At 42.7% G+C, this 24,949-nt stretch overlaps 1 protein-coding gene and 1 long non-coding RNA gene across 10 annotated transcripts in view; one reads left to right on the forward strand and one right to left on the reverse strand.

Annotated features, from left to right (window-relative positions):
- Window positions 1-7,102, reverse strand: LOC127491369 (uncharacterized). 2 transcript variants are annotated; one of them, XR_016225351.1, is made up of 5 exons: window positions 6,966-7,102; window positions 6,263-6,551; window positions 4,678-4,799; window positions 4,481-4,540; window positions 1,649-1,783 (listed from the first exon to the last, which is right to left on the reverse strand). It is a non-coding gene; the product is annotated as an uncharacterized LOC127491369 (long non-coding RNA). The 2 variants fall into 2 exon arrangements; XR_016225352.1 differs by lacking the exon at window positions 4,481-4,540 and having other exon boundaries at window positions 1-1,783.
- NFAT5 (nuclear factor of activated T cells 5) overlaps window positions 6,443-24,949 on the forward strand; it is a 155,524-nt gene continuing 137,017 nt past the window's right edge. For 2 of the 8 annotated variants that reach the window (XM_070062630.1, XM_070062633.1), the window contains exons 1-2: window positions 6,444-6,582; window positions 8,310-8,363. Coding sequence is in view for 4 of the 8 variants with exons in the window: in XM_002711666.5 (XP_002711712.2) it covers window positions 6,510-6,582; window positions 8,310-8,363 (127 nt within the window). In the remaining 4 variants the exon portion in view is untranslated. Of the gene's footprint in view, window positions 6,583-8,309; window positions 8,364-24,949 lie in introns of all 8 variants that reach the window. The other 6 variants (XM_002711666.5, XM_008257548.4, XM_070062631.1 and 3 more) reach the window with 3 other exon arrangements.

The raw sequence follows: 24,949 nt of genomic DNA on the forward strand, positions 1-24,949 counted from the left end.
TTGCACTTTGTAAATTCACATTTATTAAATAAAAAAACTTTAAAAAAAAACCAAATAGATACTCCTTAAAGACATTATTTTTAGAAACCTGTTTTCTTTTACAGAAGAATTGTTGGCCATTAGGACTGTTGAACTTCTTCCACATTTAGTTATTGTAAAAATGAACATTTACTGTCTTAAATATTAATGCTCAAGCCATGTTTGGAGTGAAATTTGGGAAAGCATGCTCATGCAGACTGGTGTCTCACCGATTTACCCTTTGAGTTCTATCCAGTTGTATTTACTTGGATTTTCGACTGCTAAAGAGTAAGTCTAAGATAACTTCTTTTCTGATTAGAATCTTTGCTCTTCCAGATAACGAAGTATAGAGTAGAAGACCTCTTGGGTGACTCATTTTTAGTGGTGTTTGCTTCTCTGTTAACATTTTTGGTGGGTGCAGCTGTTGCCCTGCAATGATGATGAGCCCAGTGGTGGACACTGCAAATCTCTGTCTTTCCTTCTCCTTTTCCAGAGTTTTCTCGCTCCCTCATTCTGAATATTCAAGCAATTTCTGGATTCTTTTGATTCTACTTCCACAATGTCTAGCATATGCAATTCCTTCTATTTTTTTTTTTTCTGCCCCGCTATTTAGGGCCTTTCTGGTTCTTGGCTGGTCTCTCTTACCAGCCTCTCAGTTGCCAGTTTACTCCCTACACTGGTGCCTCTGCTACTTTCTTAAAATATAGCTCTGTTCAGGTGGTCATGCCCCCTCTTCAAAAACCTTCAGTGCTTCCCAGTGCTTACTGGATGAAGAACAATATCCTTGGTATACTGTTCAAGGCCTTTTGCCTCTGCTCTGTTCTTACCTTTCCAGTTTCTTCTTCCATTCTATTAATCTCTGTGTCCAGTATCAAATTCTTATTAAAATGTCAATGATGGTTTCATTCTGAGATTTAGAGCTATGTGCTCACAATCAATTATATGCTATTTAAGGTAAGAGTTGCATTTTATTAATTTTTACCTTTCCAGACACTGTACAATCAAGTGTTCACAATTTATCACAGAGAGACTCACGAACTATAATTTATTGTGATGATCACTATGCCAGCAATTTGAACAAAATGCTATGGGAATCCAGGGGAGAGAATAATTAACATTGCTTGGAAGGGTACAGGATGAATTCACACGGAAGTGCTACCTGAGCTGGATTTTGAAGCAAAGTAGGACTTTTACAGGTGGAAAATTGAAATGAATAAATAAACGAATACTCTCAACTCTATTTTATAATTAGATTCTAACACCCGTAGGCAGGTCCATTGTATGCCTTTTCCCACGTTTGGGCCAGTCCACATTTTCTTATTTGGCTGAAACAAATGCTTCCCAGGTGGAAATGTTATTTCTAAAGCCAGTCTAGTTTGTACAATAACTTCAACTTAGCCCTTCAGTTCTGGGGCTTAGTTATGGATGACCAATTCAACTATTTTATCAATGCATTCTTAACCTAAGTATTCAGCCATAATCCTCAGCAAAGCTGAAACAAAGATACTCAGTTTCTTTGACTATCCACTGACAAAGTCCAATGAAGCCCAGGTATTTCTTGGAATGTTTGCATCAACACATCATGGCCATGATGAATCACACGGTCAACATTCATATGTCAGGACTCTGGCAGCAACTGTCTAACTTCTTTTAATCCCCATAGGGAATTGTGATTGGAGTGAAGAGGTATCAACTGTAAGGGGTAGTGGGAGAAGAAAGAGTGTGGTGCATAGCATGGCATTCCTTCCTCTTCCTCTGTTATCAGCTAAGAAAGCAAAAAGAGAATTTATTTCTAGATGCCTGTATAGATCTCTCACAGAAGACCCATCACGAAGCAGGTGTTTGTTTACAGGGCAAATCCCCTGTCAGGTGGAGTTTACTTAGTAGATTCATCTTTGTACCATCTTTGTATCCCCTACCCTTGGTGTAATTGCTGGCATCTGTTCATGGACTGGGAGAAGAATAGATTTGCTTCACAGGGAGGAATGTTTTTCATCTTTTCTGGTTATGGACCTTTCAGAAAGCTTACAAAGGCTAAAATTTTAACCTTTATCTCGAGGAAAGAGATGCATAAAGGTACAAGCTTGCAAAAATTTGCAAGGGAGAGCACAGATACCTTGAAGCAAATCCATGGTCCTCGGGTTAAAGCTCCCTAAATTGAGACAACGTGATACTTTTGTTCAAACTACTCTCACAGCTGCAGTGGGATAACAAAATAGACTAAACAAACAGTATGATTAAAGCAGAAAGAGCATCTTGGCAAATATAATTTGGGGAATCAGGGCCAGTATAATAAGGACTTGCTCACAGTTTGCATATGTCTAACTTCCCTATTTTTTTTTTTTAAAGATTTATTTATTTACTTGAAAGGCAGAGTTACAGAGAGGTAGAGACAGAGAGAGAGAGAGAGAGGTCTTCCATCTGCTGCTTCACTCCCTAAATGGCTGCAATGGCTGGAGCTGTGCTGCTCTGGAGCCAGGAGCCAGGAGCTTCTTCCGGGTCTCCCATGTGGGTGCAGGGCCCCAAGGACTTGGGCCATCTTCTACTGCTTTTCCAGGCCATAGCAGAGAGCTGGATCGGAAGTGGAGCAGCCGGGACTTGAACCAGCGCCCATATGGGATGCCAGCACTGCAGACTGAGGCTTTAACCTGCTGCACCACAGCGCCTGCCCCTAACTTGCCTATTATTGGAGTGATTGAGAGACAATATCTTTCATTTTTCTTCTTTTCTTGGTTTAATGGGCTCAGGGGTTTCTATTTTCTCATTAAAATTTCTCCTCCCTAATCCATCCTTTGAATTTCATTGACATTTACCTTCTTTCTCACTGCCCACTGAGTCCTCCAGATTTAAGCTGACTGCACTGTAGCTCAGGACTTGGCAAATATGCTAGACCTTGAAAGAGGTCTCTCAGATTTCGGATGAAAACCCTGACTCTGATCAACTCATAAAATACAGAAGTATTTCAGCCAAGTGTATTAGATGCCTGGTTATAAGATTTAGGTACCTTGGAAGATGTAAGGAAAAACAGTGTTCTAAACCTGATGGCAAACAGTACAGAAACTAATTTTGCCTTCAACAATATTTGCTAGAACATATTCATAGGGTCAAAATTGACACATAATGAAACACAATTTGATTATAATTTCAGCACAAATGAGGTCATTGCTGTTTCTCACCACTATCAATTCTCCATTATAATGAATGATCCCAAGGTAGGGCAAAAATAATTTGTAGTCTAAACTTTTTTTTTTCGGTCTTATTACTTGAAGTGCTTTAGAAATTTTCCTTTCAGATTTTGTGTTTGTTTAGCAGGTTCCTCACAATATATGTGTGACTAAAATTATTTTAACTGCCTTAATAGTATTATAATGCCAAAGATTCTGTAGGTTTTGTGACAACATGTTCCTGTGTTTTGTATGAGTTTACTTAATTCCTTTTCAGTGGTTGATATTTGAACCTCTTTCATTTAGAACAGATCCAGCTACACAATTCACAAAGTGCCTAAACAGGTCCAGGAGGGGTTAAAGAACACACCACCAATGTAAAAACTGCCACTCTATTGCATAATATACACAATTGTGTAGTTGAATCTGGGTTCTTGTGAAATTTTAATCAAGTGACTAGGAAATGTGATATATGATTATAATATAAGGGAATTCTACAAACTACTACATCTGTATGTTTTGTTTTGTGATCCTATTGTAATTTTCAAGGAAAGGAAATTTCCAAATTTTTAGATCTATAAAGTTTTACTTTTTATTCTACACAGAGAAAGTTTTATGAGAAGGGTATGAGGATGAGGGGGTGATTTTTAAGATGTATTACTAGACTTCTTCATATCAAATGCAATGGAACAGAACTGAGACATGTGACCCCAGATGGAAACAGGGAACTAGAGGTAGCATATGATTTATTAACGACACAATGATCAGATAAGTTTTTACAACCATGCAGGTTACATGGTATTTTGTGCTCAGAGCACATCAAACACTGTTTACTAACAAATTTGTGTTTTTAGTCACTGAAATCTGAAGGGCAAAATGAAAATTTAGGTCTCCATGCTGTTTGCAAAGCATGGCCATGAAACCAATATAAGCACTTTTTTCAAAGGATGTAATTCTGAAAGGAACGGGATGGTGAGGGGACCATTTAATTTTCAAATATCTATTTAGATGCCATCAGTGCTCAACGCAGGGCCTGGTCAGGCGAGGCCTAAGCCCAGGGAATTTGATGGGGGACCCCTCTTCATTTTGCTGTCATCAAGTCAGGGAAAAGCTGATGACCGTCAACAACAAAGCAGCAGTGGGGGAAAAAGTCACAGAAAGGGCAGAGAAGACGGAGGCTAGGTGGAAGAGGCCTTGCCAACTCTTGACTTTTTAATGAGGGTCAGAACAGTATTGGGGATTTCCTTTACTGAGTGATGATGTAGGTCTGGGGAAAGGGGACCCGCTCAGTGACTCACCCAGCTTTCCCATTAGTAGGGTTCTGCCGGGCACCCTGCAGTTTCCTCTTCTCACATTACCTAGTGACTCACGGAGGGGAGAGGGCTCCATCAGGGACTTACCCCAGTTCAAACACCTATGGGGTTCCAATAATCCTCGGCCTGTTGGGTAACGTGAGGGCTGACTCTCCCTCTCGCCAAGGAGTCGGAGGTCTTACCAGTCAGGAAAGGGACTTCCCTTGAGACTTGTTTCAACAGCACACAGTGGCCGTGGACATCTGAGAGGTCGTTTCCTGTTCTGCTTGCCATCTTGGGGTGGCTCTGAAAAGCTTTCTCATTTCTGTCAGGAGGAAAATGTCCAGGGTTGATTGATTACCACACAGAATTCAGGGACCATAATTGGGCAACTTGCATCAGGTGTCCAGATGTAGAGATGGGGAGGCTGTGGTAACACAAGTTTAAATTCTAGGTCTGCAGGTAGAACTGTACAGGGCCCCACCCCAGACACTTGCATGGGGGCCTTCTTGGCTCTGAGATTCTTCCCCCAGACCCAACACTCCAAGTCCAGATGAAATGGCCAGATTCAGGGGTGGGGGGTGGGGCTCTATAATTTAAATATACATATGAAAAAGAAAACAACAAACTGCATATTTATGACTTGTAACTATCCTGGGGGGGGGGGGATAACAAGAACTAACCCAACTCGAATAGTTTCAAAACCTGGCCCACGTGGCATCAATAATCCACACAAGATGAAAATTATTTCCCAGGATGCACACCCCGCACTCCAATTGATATTTTAATAACTTGATTAAAAATTTCCCAGAAGTCTATTAAATAGAGTCAGGAAACAGCCTGTGGTGTAGGTGAGGATTTTGTGTTTGCAACGGAAACTTTCAGCCCCACGAACAGAACAGCTAAAAACTCAGTTCTGTGTGTTCTTCCCCATCCTTGCCTAGTCCACAAGTGAAACACTGGAAGCGCAGGGTTTGGGTTTTCCTTTTTTTCTTCTCCTCTCTGCCACAGCCAGGTAGAGTGACCCGATCCAATTTTTAAACTGTCTTCTATCTCCCACTACGAATAAACCCAGACGTTCCAGAACAAGGGAGATCGCTTTTAAACCTTTCAGCCGCCAAAGGCCCGGGTGGGGAAGAGAGGGAAGAGGGGGAGAAGGAACTTGAATTAAAAAAAAAAAAAAAAAAATCGAGGAAAAAAACCCAGTAACTCAAAATTTTCAGAACACGGTCTGCCATTTCCTCATCAAGAAACAAGAGCGACAGTCCTTGGGCCAATGCAGTGTAGACGTGTCTACGAAGACCCTGGTCCGTCCGAGCGAGAACACCCCATTCCCCTGGGGACCCCCCCTCCCCGGCAGCCACCAATCTCGGGGGTCCCTCCTGTGCCCGAGCCGGGCCGGCCGCCTCAGGTTCGCCGTCGCCAGGTCGCCGCAACCACCTTTTCCCTCCTCGGGGCCCCAGCGCTCGGACACCTCCCCGCCTCCCTCCCCTCCCTCCCCGGCGGTGGGGCCCGCTCCCGGCTCGGGAACGGCAGCCCGGGCCGCGGCGGCAGGAAGCGAGGCCCTTGTTGATGCTGTTCCGTGGCGCGCCTCTCCGCCCTCCGGCGGCTGCCCGGCTCTTCCCGGCTCGCGGCCGCCCCCCTCCGCGCCTGCGCAGTGCCCCGCGGGGGGGCGGGGCTCAGATTCCTGTCAGCGGCGGCGGCGGTGGCGGCGACAGTCAGTTCTCGCTGAGGAGAAGCAAGAAACGGACCCGTTGGCTCTCCCCCCACCCCTTCCCCGCCCCGAACCTCTCTCCTGGCTCGCCGGGAATCCGTCTCTTTGGAGTTTTCTGCGGAGCCCGCCGCCGTTTCTCCGTTCCTCGGCCCGGTGGAAGTCACTGCCCTCGAGGAGGAGGAGGAGGAGGAGGAGGAGGCAGCAGCAGCCGCCCTCGCTGGCCACCCCCGGTTCGGTGCCCGCGGTCCCGGAGAGGAGGTGCCGCCGCCACCGCCGCTCCCCCCCTCCCGCTGCCCCCGGGCCGGGCTGGGTCGAGCTGCGATGCCCTCGGACTTCATCTCATTGCTCAGCGCGGACCTAGACCTGGAATCGCCCAAGTCCCTGTACTCGCGAGGTGAGTCAGGCTGGGGGGTGGGGGGTGGGGCGTGGGGGCGGGGAGCCGGGGCGCGAGGGTGCTCCGGGGGTCCCGTCCGGGGGTGGGGGTGGAGAGGCCCGGTCCCGGGGGAAGCCTCCCTGGCCGGGGCGCGGAGCCGCCGGGGTCGGGGTGATGGTGGTGGTGGTAGTGGAGGGGGCGAGCGGAGGAGCGGCGGCCCCTCCCCCGCGGAGCCGCGGGCGGCTCGGGGCCCGGATTCCGTCGGCCCCCGGGTCTCTGCGGCACCGATGGCTCCGTGCAGCCGTCGGCGCAGCCGGCCCGGGCCTCTACAGCTCGGGGATCGCTCGGGCTGGGCCCCGCGCGGGGGCCGCAGCGATTCCCCGGGGCGCCGCAGCTCCCCTTACCAGGACCCTCCTCCCGGGCAAAGTTGCCCCCAGGCGGGCGGCGTGGCCTGGGGCCGGTTCTGGGTACAGGATCACCATTTTCTCCCCTCGAGCTTGTTTGTGCGCCGTCGTTCTACCCCCCTCTCGCTCCGGCCTAGTCCACTCCCTCCCGGTGTTGGGACGGCCCCCCCTCCGCCAGGCCGTTCTTCCTTTCCCCGTCATCGGGTTGCTGGAAAGGGACCGAATTTTCTTTTTTTCTCTCCCCACCTCCGTGGCATTCTAATTACTTACTTCTCCCTGTCTTTTACCCAGATAGGGGTGCTCTCTCTGGATTAGTTTTATTCCTCTCATCTCCCTGGAGTACCAGCTGAGACACAGACGCTGTCCTTTGAGAATTTTCTCTCCTCTGCTGTTCCAGGGCTTGTGGTGGAGAGGGGGCACCGGGCAGAGATGTCTCATTTGAAAACTCTTCTGGTCAAGGCCTGCAGGGGATTCCCAGCATCCGAAATATTAACACTCGAGTTGATCTCTACTGGGGTTAAATTCCTATACTGGACACCACAAGAATGTGTCAGAACAGGTTCCCTGTACGAGGGGCGGCACACCAAAATGCTCCCGCTGCACACATGAGTCCTTAAACCACTGGAAAGGGGCACAAGACATAGCTGGCTTCTTACCTGTGCATGTTTCCGTATTAAGCAAAGAACCTGTCGCTGTAAACCCCCTTCCTGAGAAATTCGGCGTTTCTCCTGATTCTGGTTTGATGAATCCATCTGCAGTTTCCACCGTGTGCTAGCTAACAAAGGGGACTTCAGGTTCACATTAGTGTATTTAAGTTGTTTAAGTGAATCGGAGTGAGGTGGCTTACTCTGGAAGGTACTGGACTTTCTAGACTGGCGGTTGAGTTTGTACACAGAGTCCTACTTAGTAACTGTAGCCATTGTCTCTTGCTTCAGTGACTTCAGTTGGCAGCCACTGTCCTGCTGTATGTTTTTTGAACATCATTACCTGAAATAGCTTGGAAATATTGTAGTTTTGAGTGTCAAAAAGAAGAGACACCATCAAGAGATCATTCTTAGAGCAGGGCTAATGTGGTACAATTGGGTGCTAAAAATAGTCAAGACATTAACACCATTTGGGCAGTAATCAGATAATTTTCCATGAAACAAGTGCTTTATGAAAATCTAAGTTTAGCTTAGAGACCAATGGAGAGGCAGTTCAACCTTCCTTTTGCAGGGAATATATTCATAAATATGGGCTTTAGCTCACAATGATACATGACAATTATTTAAGAGATGTATGCTATCCTTGGCATTTTTTTCTCATTCAGCATAAAAAGTACTTAATGCTTTTTGTGTTTTTCAGATTCTCTGAAGTTACACCCATCACAGAATTTTCATAGAGCTGGACTATTGGAAGGTCAGCAAAGTGCCATTTTTGAAGCATATTGTGTTAGTATGCAAAGGCTTTCTCTGAAATGGAATTTCTGAAATGGGAAAGTGTGAAACTTTGCAAACTCACACAATGTTTTCTCCTAAAGAGCCTGATCCTTCTTTTAGGGCAGCTGAATGTTTGATTGGGTTTTGTTGCTGTGTTTGATGTGCTGTTGGCTGTTGTACCTGCTTTGAGAAACTTTAAGAAAACAAAAAAACACTACAAAAATCATTACAAATTATGTGTTGGGTGTTTTACTTTAGAATTCCAAAGCTTAATTCTAGCTTTTTATACACAAACTGAATGTGAAAAGGCCCAAACATTAAGCTGATGAATATAATTAAAAGAGTGACACCAACACATACTAAGATTGGAAATTACAAATTTAGAACTTTTGTGTGCTGAGCATTTCAGAATGATACATTATTTATTTACAAAAGCATTGATGTAATTACTATTGCATTATATTTAAGGATAAGGGAAGCCAAGTAATCGAGATGATGATTAAGCTGTGAATAGAGAAAAAGGGCTTTAGAAAGTTCTGGCAGTGTTAATTTAATCTTGGACTAGTTTAAACAGCTGACGATACTTTAGAAAACTTTGTTTTATGTTGTTTTGAGCATTTTAAGACATAAAATACTGCTGATTTTATAGATTTCACATATATCATCTTTGGATGTTGAAATCTTGGAGTTGGACTGCTAGGTTATTAATTTCCCCATTATATAGATGAGAAAATAAGGCTGAAATTCAGAGACTTTGGGAAAAATAAGTCACACGCCAGCAGAAACAGCCCTTTTAGGGATTTTCGGTAGTGTTCTTTACCCAAAGCCAAGCTGCCACTATGAAATATATAGGAGTATGTAACCAGCAATGTAAACATTTTAATGCTCACTTTAAGAAGGGCGCAAATAAGTGAGTTTGAATTGAGTTTAGTTTTTGCTTCCTTCAGAGGTGGTCTTAGTATAATGGGGAGAAAGTGGGTTTTGTAATTGAGCTTAAGTTTGAATACTGGTTTAGCACTTTATTAGTCCTGTGACCTGGCACAAATGATTTTACTTTTCTAAACTTTTTTTTCCTGTAAAAACGTAGGTATCTCTTAAGTTTAGTGGGCTTATATGTATTAAAGTACCTATTGTAGTGTCTGGGTGCTTTAACAATAATATTAAGTACCTAGTATAGTGTCTGGCTTAATACATGGTGTTGTTTTCCTTTGGTATCAGCCAAGTTGTTTTAATAGTATAATTTAGAGCATAAAAGTCTCTAATTAGTTGTTATATTTGTATTTTTAAAACTACAGTTTGAAATGAGAGAATTTTTAGGAGGATTTCTTAGTAGGCAGATTTTTAGTTTTATTTATACTATTCAATATAGGAGCATATTATGGAATCGTATTTGTCTGTACAAACCCATCAGTTTCCTGGGCAGCAAACCAGGGTGTCATAATCCTAGAGATCATCAGGAAGGAGAAAGAAATGGAAAAAAAAAAGAGTTAATTATTCAAGAAAATATTTTTAATTAATTCATGGATATACAGTCACTTAATATATATTTGCATGTTTTTGCCTTTGTACTTTGATAATTTTTCATTTTGGTTGAGAGGATACTCAATTATTTAAAGACAGCCTCCTTTACAGATTATATGTATAATGTAAAATATAAGTATCAAGTATGTCACATCCTTTTGAAATTTTTGATATAGGATAGCTAAAACAATTGTTTGCCTGTTTAATGAAGTATTTAATCTGTGCTGCCCCTTTGCTGTTTTAAACCTTTTTAAATGAACATTTTAAAGCAGAGAGAATAAAAATAATGACCCCCCCATAAACATTACCAGACTTTAACAATTATCAGTTGTATTCTGTTTTTTTTATCCACATCCATCTTCCAAACCAGATTATTATTATTATTTTTTTAATTTGACAGGCTGAGTTGGACAGTGAGAGAGACAGAGAGAAAGGTCTTCCTTCCGTTGGTTCACTCCCCTATGGCTGCTATGGCCAGCGCTATGCCGATCCGAAGCCAGGAACCAGGTGCTTCCTCCTGGTCTCCCATGTGGGTGCAGGGGCCCAAGCACTTGGGCCATCCTCCACTGCCTTCCCAGGCCACAGCAGAGAGCTGGACTGGAAGAGGAGCAACCGGGACTAGAACCCGGCGCCCATATGGGATGCCGGTGCCGCAGGTGGAGGATTAACCTAGTGAGCCACGGTGCCGGCCCGATTTTCTCGTCTTTAAATGGGAGTAATAATCTATTTTTTTTTTTTTTTTTTTTTGGACAGGCAGAGTGGATAGTGAGAGAGAGAGACAGAGAGAAAGGTCTTCCTTTGCCGTTGGTTCACCCTCCAGTGGCCGCCATGGCTGGCACGCTGCAGCCGGCGCACTGCGCTGATCCGAAGGCAAGAGCCAGGTGCTTCTTCCCGGTCTCCCAGGGGGTGCAGGGCCCAAGGACTTGGGCCATCCTCCACTGCCTTCCCGGGCCACAGCAGAGAGCTGGCCTGGAAGAGGGGCAACTGGGAAAGAATCCGGTGCCCCGACTGGGACTAGAACCTGGTGTGTCGGCTCCGCTAGGTGGAGGATTAGCCTATTGAGCCGCGGCGCCAGCCAATAATAGTATCTTTATCCTAGATTATTTTAGACAAATTTGTGTGAAACATTTAACCTGGCACATAGTAAATACTTGATAAATATCAGCTAAATTAAAAAAACTTTAAGCAGATACAAGCATGCATGAATTTCAAACATTTTTCATACCAAAAGAAACATCTTTTAATTCCATTTTCTATGAACTTTTTGAAGTATCCTCATACCTGTACAGTGCTTACTAGTTGCCAAGAACTTTACAGATATAAACTCACTGAATTCTTATTTTTAAGATTTATTTATTTGGGACCATTGCTGTGACATGGTGGGTAAGAACTCCGCCTGCAGTGCCGCATCCCATGTGGTCACCAGTTCGAGACCCGGATGCTCCTCTTCCTAACCAGCTCTCTGCTGTGGCCTGGGAAGGCAGTGGAGGATGGCCCAAGTCCTTGGGCCCCTGCACCCATGTGGGAGACCTGGAAGAAGCTCCTGGCTCCTGGCTTTGGATCAGCGCAGCTCCGGCCGTTGCAGCCAATTGAGGAGTGAACCAGTGGATGGAGGACCTCTCTCTCTGCCTCTCTTTCTCTGTGTAACTCTTTCACATAAAAAAATTTTATATTTTTATTTGAGAAGCAGAGTTAGAGAGGGAGAGACAGAGAGATCTTCCATCCACTGGTTTATTCGCCAAATGGCCACAACGGGTCCAAGTGGGGCTGATCTGAATCAAGGAGCCAGGAGCTTCTTCCAGGTCTCCCACGTGGTTGCAGGGACCCAAGAACTACTGCTGCTTTCCCAGGCCATCAGGAGGGAGCTGGGTCAGAAGTGGATCAGCTAGGACTGGAACTGGTGCCCATATGGGTTGCTGGCGCCTCAGGCAGAAGCTTAACCTATTGTGCCATGGTGCCGGCCCCACTTACTGAATTCTTTTAACAACGCTTTATGATAGTTTTTGAAAGTTTTAGAGATGAAATGAAGGCCCAAGGTTCAGTAAGTTACCCAGAGTCACATAGCTAGTTTGTGGTAGAACCAGTATTCCAATTCATAAATAGTCTCACTTAGAGTTTGTGCTCTTTACTATGCTATACTGATGCCTTGTGTTATATATCAAATACTGTAATATTTATGTATGCATGCTTTATATCAAAAGTCTAGAAGTTCATCTAAAAGTAATAAATCCAGTCCACAGTAAGAGAAATTTAAGTAATTGGTATCATAAAATTTTTAAATGTTGTTATAGAATGTATGTTTCCCAAATGTAAGTTCTTTAAGGAAAACAAGGTTGGAAAATCTGCAGTTGGGTATTCCTAAGCTATAGAAATAGATTCAAAGTGTTTTTGCCATTCAACTGGGTTTGTGTTTAACTTAACTATTAAACAATGCTTGTCCTTCCTGCTACCATCTTTTTATTTAATATGGTGATTGCTTGACAGTAGGAAAAGGGTTAGGTAATTAGCTCAGTAATATATAGCCATTTAGATGATTTTGATGACCCATAATTAACATGTCGTGACACTTTTAATAAAACAATCAGAATATTGCTCTAAATTATATTACAAATATTTATATTTTAAAAAATTTCAACTAGATGCATTGAAATCGAGTTAGAATAGGTCTTCGTGCACATATAGTTAGTAGTTCATGCTTTATTTTTTCATTTGTGAGGCAGAAACACAGAGAGCATGTGCTCTCATCTGCTGCATTATTTCTCCAATGCCCTGGCAGCCTGGAACTCAATCTCGGACTCCCATGTGAGTGGTGGGAACCCAATCATTTGAGTCGTCACCTGCTGTCTCCTAGGGTATATATTAGTAGAAAGCTAGAATCAGGATCAGAGACTCCAACATGGGAGGAAGGTGTCCCAAGCACCAGTCCAAACTGCATTCCCTAACTTGTATTTTGAAAACAAAAAATAGTAGACAAAAGCATACACAATATATTTTTGCTTTATGATTCTGTTTTCTACTTTTGTATTTTTCAACTTTCTTTAAATAACATGGTTTGTAAATATAAAAAAAAAATAGTTTACAGTTAGAAGATTCAAATTTGAAGGCTGTAGTTCTTTAAAGTGCCTGGAAAAAAAGTTCAGCTTTAGAGAAAGGTGCTGTTTCTTATACATTCTATACTGAAAAATACTCATTTTGTCATATATTGTTTGTCAAACAAAAAACTAAGCAATGAAACTAAATGAAAGTAAACAACTAGATTGAGTATAAGAGAGTGATATCAGATGGTAGAAAATCATAGGTAAACACTTATGATTTAAGAGTATCTTTTACCAGAGGACTATCCTATGTCATAGATAAAACAGACCCTATAAGAGTAAAAGCAAATTGGAAAAAAGTAGAGAAATAAAAACAATTGATTAGAATGTTTAAATGCTGTTAAAAATATGAGATTACATGGTAAAGGTCAACAATTACATGATCAATTAAAGAATGAATTAAGAGCTAATTGCCAATCTTAGGCAATCTTGGTGTGAATTAAGCATGACTGAGATTTTTTTTTTAAATATGAAGGCAATGAATTAGGAGAAATAGCTAGTTTTTTATTTTATTGCTGCTAATCAAGTTGATATGGTACCATACATAATTATATTGTATACAAGTGAAAATCATAAAAATAATAGCTTGTTTTATTGACTTTATCAAATAAGGTGTCCATTTTTAAAATTTATTTGAAAGACATACACACACACACATAGACACAGAGAGAGAGATGTTAGAGAAGAGAGAGTAATGTCTCTCGGTTTCTAACTCATTGGGCCAGGCCTAAACCAGGAGCTAGGAACTCAATCTGGGCTTCCCACATGGGTGGAAGGAACCCAAGTATTTAGCCATCACCTGCTGACACCCGGAATATACTAACAAGAAGCTGGAATTAGAAGTGGAACCAGAACAAATCCACGCATTCCAATATGGGATGTGGGCCTCCCAAGCAGTATCTTAACTGCTGTACCAAACACCACCTCCTAGTGAAGTATATACATTGTAAAAAGGTACAAGGTGATATGTATGAAGGTATCTTACTGGAATGTTTTTTTTAATACTTTTTAAATCTGTTGAATTTGTTTTTTTTGTTTAGTGTTTGTTAGTCTCTGGAGCCATGCCTAGTAAAGTAAAATATTATGGAAATAATGAAGTTCCAGCATCTCAGAGATCATACCTAGTTCATTCTAGCTTGTTTCCTCTAGGGTCTATCTCTGTCTTGTGATTTTCCTACCATCTGTTTGTGTGTCTTTTCCTAAACTCTTTCATTATTTTCATTCAGTACTAGAGTTCTATTACTTATTATGATAAAAAGATACAAATTGATATAATTGGGTGATGCTTCACTTGATCTTAGCCAACAAGCTGAGAAGTGATTAATCAGACAATTCTTGACTTGATCTTAATTCAGTCTTCACTGTAATTCTTTGAGGAGTCCCCTAAAACTTGAAAGTGGTAGTACAGAAAAAGTTCCTATGGTAAGCAATATTTATAGTATATAAGTTTTTTTTTTTTAATTTTTTGACAGGCAGAGTGGACAGTGAGAGAGAGACAGAGAGAAAGGTCTTCCTTTGCCGTTGGTTCACCCTCCAATGGCCGGTGCACTGCGCTGATCCGAAGCCAGGAGCCAGGTGCTTCTCCTGGTCTCCCATGGGGTGCCGGGCCCAAGGACTTGGGCCATCCTCCACTGCCTTCCCGGGCCATAGCAGAGAGCTGGCCTGGAAGAGGGGCAACCGGGACAGAATCTGGCACCCCAACTGGGACTAGAATCCGGTGTGCCGGTGCCGCAAGGCGGAGGATTAGCCTATTGAGCCACGGCGCCAGCCTATAGTATATAAATTAAAAAAGGCAATTTCTTGTTAGAAAAAGTTAATTCATCAGGTTGTATTTGTTTTTCTTTTTTTTTTTTTTTTAAGATTTATTTATTTGAAAGTCAGAGTTAGAGAGATAAGGAGAAGCAGAGAGAGAGAAGTCTTCCATCTGCTGGTTTATTCTCCAGTTGGCCGCAATGGCCAGAGTTACGCTGATCTGAAGCCAGGAGCCAGGAGCTTCTTCCAGGTCTCCTACGAGGGTGCAGGGGCCCAAGGACTTGGGCCATCTTCTACTGCTTTCCCAGGCTATAGCAGAGAGCTGGATAGGAAGTGGAGCAGCCGGGACTTGAACCGGCGCCCATAAGAGATGCCGGCACTACAGGCGGAGGCTTTACCCGCTATACCACAGTACCAGCCCCAGGTTGTATTTTTTATTAAGACTAACAAATAATTTTAAAAAAGATCAGATTAATCTGAGAGATCATTTGGGCCTGATTATTTAGTGATAGGATTGTCCTGTTAACTTTAGGTAGATAAAAGAAATTCTTCAAAAAAAAAAAAAAGAAATTTCTTGAGTAGAAATATTGCTTGAGTTTTATGATTCTTTTCTTGCTGTTGCTAAGGTTCTATTTCAAATTACAGAAAAGATTTCATGTGTCTTCTGTTTGCTGGTGTGTTAATAAAAACAGGGTCAAAAAAGCTAATAAGGTGTAAGACATTAATTTCAAATATGTACTTGAATGAAAAGATAGTTTTTTTTTTAAAGTTTATTTATTTGAAAGGCAGAGAGGCAGAGAGAGAAAGAGAGGCAGAGGCAGAGAGATTGAGAGAGAGAGAGGCATAGAGTCTTCCATCTGCTGGTTCACTCCTAAGATGGCTGCAGCGGCTGGAGCTGGGCTGATCTGAAGCCAGGAACTTCTTCTGGGTATCCCATGCAGGTGCAGGGCCCAAGAACTTGGACCATCTTCTGCTTTCCCAGACCATAGCAGAGAGCCAGATCAGAAGTGGAGCAACCAGGTCACAAACCGGCACCCATATGGGATGCCGGCACTGCAGGTGGCAGCTTTACTTGCTATGCCACAGTGCTGGCTGCAAAACGGTAGATTTCTATATAGGTTAACTACAGATGCTGAGTTTAGCTTCCAGATATAAATAAAATGATGTGATAAAGGATATTTATTTGATATGAACTAAATGTGTTACATGAGATTTCAGTTCTTTTATTCTTAACTTTTGAAGAATAGGTATTTTTTTCACATATTTTAGTGCTTGATAAATAGGTGATGATCCTTATTGCTTCTCAGCTGTGAATGTATAGTACTTTCCCATTCAGAAAACACTGTGATTAGTCTTTTACTAAATTTGGTATTTTAAAATTTATTTTATTTATTTGAAAGGCAGTGTGACAGAGAGGAAAACGCAGAGAGAAAGAGCTCTTCCAGCCCCTGGTTCACTCCCCAAATGGCTTGTCACAGTCAGGGCTGGCTGGACCAGGCTGAAGCTGGCTTGGAACTTCATCCAGGTCTACTTTGTGGGTGGCAGGAACTGAAGTGTTTGGGCCATCTTCAGCTGCTTTCCCAGGTGCATTGGCTGGGAACTGGATCAGAAGCTGAGCAGCCAGAACTCAAACCTGTTCCTCAGTAGATGGTGCTGGTGTTGCAGACAGTGGCTTAACACACTGTACCAACTCCAGCTCTGGTACTTAGTTTTATTTTGTTTATTTTTTAAAGATTTATTTTATTCATTTGTAAGGAAGAGTTACAGAGAGAGGGAGAGGGAGGATGAGGGGGAAAGAGAGAGAGAGAGAGAGATATCAAGAGATAGTCCATCTGCTGGTTCACTTCTCAAATGGCTGCACTGGCTGGAGCTGAGCCAGTTGGAAGCCAGGAGCCAGGAGCTTCTTCCCGGCCTCCTATGTGAGTGCAGGGGCCTACTCCTTTCCCAGGCACATTAGCAGGAGCTGAATCTGAAGTGGAACAGTCAACACTCAAACCGGCACCTGTATGAAATGCTGGTGTCACAGGCTGCAGCTTAATCTGCTAGGCTACAGTGCCAGCCCCATGTACCAGCATTTTAAGGACAGTCTTCACATTAGGTCTTAATAAGATTACATTCCTTTTGAAATGGAATAAAGCAGAGTACTTTGTGTAGGATTCTTTAGCTGAGCAGCTTCCATAAAGTAATGGGAGAAATTCTATAAACCCACACAGAATTCAGTAGCTACCATGATGATGACCCATTTGTGGAAGCTTTCAACACAAACAAATGCCTGCGTTTGATGATTGTCTTGAAAATTTAGCTGAAGCAGATAATGGAAACAACCTGTGTCTCGGCTGATGATGGGACTCAAAAGTGAAAAGTAGGAGAGAAGGGTAAGCAGAAGCTACCACCCAAGGAGAATTACTTCAGAAATGGAAGTGTCTTGATGTTCTTGAAATTTTTAGCAGTGGAAGTCATTGTCCCCTGTTTTCTGCTAGTATGTTTTAGCGACAAAGTAAATAGGAACCTCACTAGTTAGTTTTGTGTCTTAATACGGTTGGTCTTTTTTCCTGTATTTCCTGAAGGTTCTGTTTTAGGAATTAGAGAATCTAGGTTCTGATTCTAATTTGGTTTTGAGAACTGTGGGAAATTATACAAGCACCCCCTTTTTTCTGTCAGTGCTTACTGAAGAGTAATAACAATTGAACTTACCTGGGAGGGTGCTGGAAACTATAAAACACTGTATGAATAGTGATGTTCTGTTTGCATAGGGCTCTGTTAATTTACTTTGGCTCTCTTTACTGGTTTTAAAAGTCTGTCCCTTTCACATGTGTATCTAGTTTCTGATGTGCCCTTTACATTTTGTGGTTCTGCTTACTTTTTATGTCCTTCTCTCTCTCTCTCTCTCTCTCTTTTTTTTTTTTTTTTTTTTTTTTTTTTTTTTTTTGACAGGCAGAGTGGATAATGAGAGAGAGAGACAGAGAGAAAGGTCTTCCTTTTGCCGTTGGTTCACCCTCCAATGGCCGCCACGGCTGGCGCGCTGAGGCCGGTGCACCGCGCTGATCCGAAGGCAGGAGCCAGGTGCTTCTCCTGGTCTCCCATGGGGTGCAGGGCCAAGGACTTGGGCCATCCTCCACTGCACTCCCGGGCCACAGCAGAGAGCTGGCCTGGAAGAGGGGCAACCGGGACAGAATCCGGTGCCGCTAGGTGGAGGATTAGCCTATTGAGCCGCGGCGCCAGCCTCTCTTTTCTTCTTTTTAAAAACAAACTTTGTTGGGTAGACCTTGTAGTGCAGTGGGTTTAAGCTGCTGCTTGGGATGCCTCCATCCCGTATCAGAGTGCCTGGGATCAGGTATTGCCTCTGTTTCCCATTCAGCTTCCTGCTAATGTGCACCTTGGGAGGCAGCAGGTGGTGGCTCAAGTACTTGGCTCCCAGCTACCCATCTGGGTGGATCCTGGCTTTTGCGTTTGGGGAGTGAAGCAGCAAACGGAGGATCTATATTTATCTCAATTTCTGTTTCTATCTCTTTGTTGCACTGGATTTCAAATAAATAAATAAAAAACCCTTTCTTTATAGAGGTACAGAAGTACCCCCATTTTAAATGCCCTATGAGGTTTTCAACAAGTGTATGTGGTGGTTGTGTTACCATCATAGTCAAAATAACAGCATTTCACTTACAATGTCAAGCTACCTCCAGCTCCTTTGCAATTAATCCTGCCCACTGCAGCCCTGGGGCAACTACTTACCATGGATTAATTTTGCCTTTTTTAGTAGTTCATATAAATTTACATAGGTTGTACTCATTAGCTTTTTTGTTTAACCATCATAATCTTCTAACAGGGAACATGGTATTTTTAAAAATGGAGTAAAAGTAATAAACTTTTGTTTATTTTAGACATTCCTAAACTATCCTATTGATTTTGATGTTTGTACACAAGTTAGGTTCTTAAGCCATAAAGCTGTTACTCATTCACTCAAGATGAATCTACATGTATCTTGCATATAGTTTATTGGCAGTGACTGGATATAATATACAGTGAACAGTTTTAAAGAGTTTAGTAGTTCATTCTAGATTGGAAAATGAAGTTATTCATTTGGTTGACTTTTGTTTGTAATAGTGAAATACTTTTGTACATAGTTGTATCAGAACATATAGTTTTCTCCTATACTTGATAATTATAAATTGAAGTTTAGAAGATTAAAATAGGCCGGCGCTGTGGCTCAATAGGCTAATCCTCCGCCTTGCGGCGCTGGCACACCAGGTTCTAGTCCCGGTCGGGGCACCGGATTCTGTCCCGGTTGCCTTTCTTCCAGGCCAGCTCTCTGCTATGGCCCGGGAGTGCAGTGGAGGATGGCCCAAATCCTTGGGCCCTGCGCCCCATGGGAGACCAGGAGAAGCACCTGGCTCCTGGCTTCGGATCAGTGCGGTGTGCCAGCTGCAGCGCGCCGGCCGTGGTGGCCATTGGAGGGTGAACCCACGGCAAAAGGAAGGCCTTTCTTTCTGTCTCTCTCTCTCTCACCGTCCACTCTGCCTGTCAAAAAAAAAAAAAAAAAAAAAGATTAAAATTTATTTTTAAAACAACTTCATATCTTAGAGTTAGGGAGCTGAAGAGTATGTAGGGGTTATGTACTTATTACTTTGATACTTTCTGTAGTTAGGTATAAAGGTAAAAAGAGGATAATCCAAGTGAGTAGTATCTTGTGCTTAAATTTTTTTTTATTTTTTATTTTTTATTTTTTTTGACAGGCAGAGTGGACAGTGAGAGAGAGAGACAGAGAGAAAGGTCTTCCTTTGCCGTTGGTTCACCCTCCAATGGCCGCCGCGGCCGGCGCGCTGCGGCCGGCGCACCGCGCTGATCCGATGGCAGGAGCCAGGAGCCAGGTGCTTTTCCTGGTCTCCCATGGGGTGCAGGGCCCAAGCACCTGGGCCATCCTCCACTGCACTCCCTGGCCACAGCAGAGGGCTGGCCTGGAAGAGGGGCAACCGGGACAGAATCCGGCGCCCCGACCGGGACTAGAACCCGGTGTGCCGGCACCGCTAGGCGGAGGATTAGCCTAGTGAGCCGCGGCGCCGGCCTTCTTGTGCTTAAATTTGTGTTGTAAATACTAATTTTGGATAAAACCCATATTTTCTCAGAATTATATATTGTATACTATATTTTATATTGTTAATTTATTAGACAGTAAAGTACTTTTATTAACTATATAATGGAGCATTTAGATGTTTTTTTAATAAGCTTATTTTTTTTAAAGATTTATTTATTTTGAAAGGTAGTTACAGAGAGAGAGAGGGAGAGGCAGAGAGAAAGGTCTTACATCTACTGGTTCACTCCCCAAATGGCCGCAATGGCCAGAGCTGAGCTGACTCAAAGCCAGGAGCTTCTTCTAGGTTTCCTACGTGGGTGCAGGGGCCCAAGGACTTGGGCCATCTTCTATTGCTATCCCAGGCACATTAGCAGGGAGTTGGATCAGAAGATGAGCAGCTGGGACTTGAACCGGTGCCCATATGGGATGCTGGCACTGCAGGCGGTGGTTTTACCTGCTGTGGCATGGCACTGATCCTGAACTTAGATGTTTACTCATGGGGGCTTGATCACACAACTCTTAATTATTTGTTTGAATTAAAGGTTTCATTACAATCATTTGGCATATTAGTAAACCACATTGTGTTTAAGTGTGCCTTAGGTCAATGAGCATAAGTCAAACCTGGACTTAAGGTAACAAATAGCTATCTTTCACAATAGTTATAATTAGAAATCTTAGAGAATTTGTTAGTCTCTTTTCTCTAGTTTTTAGGTGGCATCTTACTTGGTTACAACTGACTCTTCATTATTTTTTTTTAAAGATTTATTTATTTGAAAGGCAGAGTTACAGAGAGGCAGAGAGAGAGAGAGAGAGTGAGAGAGAGAGAAAGTTACACAGAGAAAGATCTTCCATCCACTGGTTCACTCCCCAAATGGCCTCAGCAACCAGAGCTGTGCCGACCCAAGGATCAGGCATCAGGAGTTTCTGCTGGGTCTCTCGAGTGAGTGCAGGGGCCTAAGCACATCTTCCATTGCTTTCCCAGGTGCAGTAGCAGGGAGCTGGTTCAGAAGTGGAGCAGCTGGAACTTGAACTAGCAATTGATACAGGATGTGGACTTCACAGGCAGCAGCTTAACCTGCTGTGCCACAACACCAGCCCAGTTCATTTTTGCCTATAATATTGAGAACAGGATACAGATTTATGTGTAGTATTTGAATATTTGGGTAAAGTTACTACTTGATTACTTTAAAAAACTCATTTTTACTTAATGGCTGGTAATGAAGTTGTTGGAAGTCATCAACTAAACTCCCACTCTGTTATAGTACACACAGCTGATACAGTTACTGTGGAAAGTACAGTAAATAAAAACTAAAAAATAACTTCCTTGAATGTTGTTTAACCAAACTTCACTAGAGAGGGTGGAATCAGTGCTGTAAATTCTGCATAGAAAAAAATTTTGTACAAACTAAATTGAGAGCAAATGCACAGAAGAAATGAAAAATAGTGATAATAGTAATAAAGTCTCATATTTTATCAGGCTTGTGATAAAACTCCAATTTTAATAGCATGCATTTTTTTTAAAGATTTATTTATTTATTTGAAAGTCAGAGTTACACAGAGAGAGGAGAGGCAGAGAGAGAGAGAGAGAGGTCTTCCATCCAATGGTTCACTTCCCAGATGGCTGCAACAGCTGGAGCTGTGCCTATCCGAAGCCAGGAGCTTCTTCCAGGTCTCCCACATGGGTACAGGGGCCCAAGTAGTTGGGCCATCTTCTACTGCTTTCCCAGACCATAGCAGAGAGCTGGACAGGAAGTGGAGCAGCCAGGCTGGGTCTCGAACGGGTGCCCATATGGGATGCTGGTGCTTCAGGCCAGGGCGTTAACCCGCTGTGCCACAGCGCCAACCCCAATAGCATGCATTATTAACTAGCTGTGTGATTTTAGACAAATAACTTAGTCTTTCTGTGACTCAATTTATTCTATAAAGTGGGGACTGTAGACTTACAGACCTATTACTATTTTTATTTATTTATTTGAAAGAGTTACAGAGAGGCTGAGAGAGAGAGAGAGAGAGAGAGAGAGGTCTTCCATCCGCTGGATCACTCCCAAGATGGCTGCGATGACGACAGCTGTGCTGATCCGAAGCCAGGAGCTTCTTCCAGTTCTTCCATGTGGGTGCAGGGGTCCAAGGACTTGGGCCATCTTCTACTGCTTTCCTAGACCATAGCAGAGAGCTGAATCGGAAGTGGAGCAGCTGGGACTCCAACCATTGCCCATATGGGATACCGACACTGCAGGCACAGCTTTATCCACTATGCCATAGCAATGGCCCCTACAGACCTATTATAAGGATTAGATGAGTTAATGTTTTTGAAGTACTTGAAGTAGTGCTGGGTACATAGTAAGCACTTTCTAAAGGACTTCTAAGTTTGTGGACAATTGGGTGTTTGGTACAGTAGTTGAAGACACTGCTTGGGACTCTAGCATCCTGTTTTGGAGGAGTACCTACCTGATTTTGAGTTCCAGCTCCACTTCTGGTTCAGATTCCAGTATTCTCTCTAATACCACCATGGGAGGCAGCAGGTAAAGGCTCAGGTGCTTAGGTTCCTGTCATCCTCTTAGTAGACATGGATTGAGTTCTGGGCTCTATGATTTTGCCTGACCTGGTCCAGCCCTAGTGGTTGTGGGCATTTGAGGAGTGGACTAGTGGGTGGAAGATCTCTTTTTATCTTTCTCTGTCTCTCTGCTTTTCAGATAAATAAAAATGTATAAAATTTTCAGAGTTCACTTAACAAGAAAACATTTGTAGAAAATGGAATTTAAAATATATGACTTTTCCATGAACTTTGAAGCCCCTTGTATAAGGGTGTGTTAATGTAAAAAAAAATTGAAGTACTTACCTAGAGGAAAATTACTTGGTAATCATACTTACTCAGAATGTTTTAAGGAATCATGATTTTATTAGCATAAGCATCTGAACACCCAAATCAGATGTTAAGTATATTTATTAAGGTTTAGGCATGCTGGCTGGTGCCGCGGCTCACTTGGCTAATCCTCTGCCTGCGGCACTGGGACCCTGGGTTCTAGTCCCGGTTGGGGGCCCAGATTCTGTCCCGGTTGCTCCTCTTCTGGTTTGGCTCTCTGCTGTGGCCCAGGAGGGCAGTGGAGGATGGCCCAAGTGCTTGGGCCCTGCACCTGCATGGGGGACCAAGGGAGGCGCCTGGCTCTTGGCTTCGGATCAGCGCAGCGTGCCAGCTGTGGCGGCCATTTGGGGGGTGAGCCAATGGAGGGAAGACCTTTCTGTCTGTCTGTCTCTCACTAACTCTGCCTGTCAAAAAAAAAAAAAAAGGTTTACGCATGCAAAGAAGTGGGTTATGCAGGATTTATCTTCCTAAAAATACAAATCTAATCACTTGCTTTAAAAATCTTTAAATGGTGTACATGGGCTTTAGGATGAAATTCAAATTGTTAACACCTGGCTCTGGATTATCTTAAGAAAATATTGAGGGGCCGGCACTGTGGCATAGTGGGTAAAGCGGCTGCCAGCAGTGCTGGCATCTCATATGGGTGCTGGTTTGAGTCCCGGCTGCTCCACTTCCGATCAATCTCTCTGCTATAGCCTGAGAAAGCAGTAGAAGATGGCCCAAGTTCTTGGGCCCCTGCACTCACGTGAGAGACCTTTAAGAAACTCCTGGCTTCTGGCTTCTGGCTTCAGATCATTGCACCTCTGACCATTGTGGCTAATTGGGGAGTGAACCAGTGAATGGAAGACTTCTCTTTCTCTCTCTCTCTCTGCCTGTCCTCTCTCTGTAACTCTGCCTTTCAAATAAATAAATAAATCTTTAAAAAAAAGAATATTGAGGTAAAATTCATTTAATATCAAGTTAATAATTTTAAAAGGTATAATTCTGTGTGTTTTTTTAGAATATTCAAATGTTGTGCAAGTATCACCACTAATTCTAGAACAGTTTATCACTTCCAAAGGAAACTCCTTCCCCATTAAGCATCTTCATTTCCCTCTCCTTTGAGGTGCTAGTAATCACTGCTTAACGTTCTATCTCTGGATTTGCTTATCATAGACAGTTCATATAAATGGAATGATAAAATATTTTACTTTACCTTAATGTTTTAAAATTTCATTCATGTTTTAGTATGTATTATAAAACATTCCTTTTTATGACTGAATAATATTATATGGATATTGTTTATTCATTTATTAGTTGATGCATATGTGAATTATTTTCAGATTTGGACTATTTTGAACAGTGCTGTTTTTTTGTGTAGATAGATGTTTTCATTTCTCTCAAGTATATACCTAAGGGAAGAATTGCTGGATATTATAGTCACTGGGTTTTACTTTTTGAGGAGCTACTAAACTGTGTTTCTTTCTTTTCTTTTTTTTAAAGATTTATTTATTTATTTGAAAGTCAGAGTTACACAGAGAGAGGAGAGGCAGAGAGAGAAGTCTTCCATCTGATTGTTCACTGCCCAGATGGCTGCAACGGCCGGAGCTATGCCGATCCGAAGCTGGGAGCCAGGAGCGTCTTCCGGGTCTCCCACGCAGTGCAGGGGCCCAAGCACCTGGGCCATCCTCCACTGCCTTCCCAGGCCATAGCAGAGAGCTGGATCGGAAGAGGAGCAGCCAGGACTAGAAGCAGTGCCCATATGGGATTCCGGCGCTTCAGGCCAGGGCGTTAAACCGCTGTGCCACAGCGCCGGCCCCACAAACTGTGTTTCATAATAGCTACACCATTTTTCATTTTCATCAACAACATATGAAGGTTCTGATTTCTCTACATCCTTGCCAATACTTAGTGTATGTCTTTTTGATTATAGCCATTCCAGTGATTATAAAGTTGTATTTCTTGTGGTTTTGATTTCTATTTCCCTAAGACTAAAGATGTTGAACATCTTTCATATGATTACTTGCCATTAACATATACTGTTTGGAGAAATGTTTGTTCCAAACTTTTGCCCATTTTTTTTGTGATGTAAATATTTTTTAACAGATAAAAATTATGTATTATATACTTATTACGTACAACATGATTTTAAATGTGTATACATTGGTGATTGGCTAAATTGAGCAAGTACATGTATATATTACTTTTTTTAATAATAAGAACTCTTAAAATCGGCTGTCAATGATTTTCAAGAATACAGTTCAGTGTTAATTTTGCTCATTTTTTTT

This window comes from Oryctolagus cuniculus, chromosome 18, assembly GCF_051225735.1.
Source record: "Oryctolagus cuniculus isolate XC-2025 breed Fujian yellow rabbit chromosome 18, ASM5122573v1, whole genome shotgun sequence".
NCBI lineage: Eukaryota > Metazoa > Chordata > Mammalia > Lagomorpha > Leporidae > Oryctolagus > Oryctolagus cuniculus.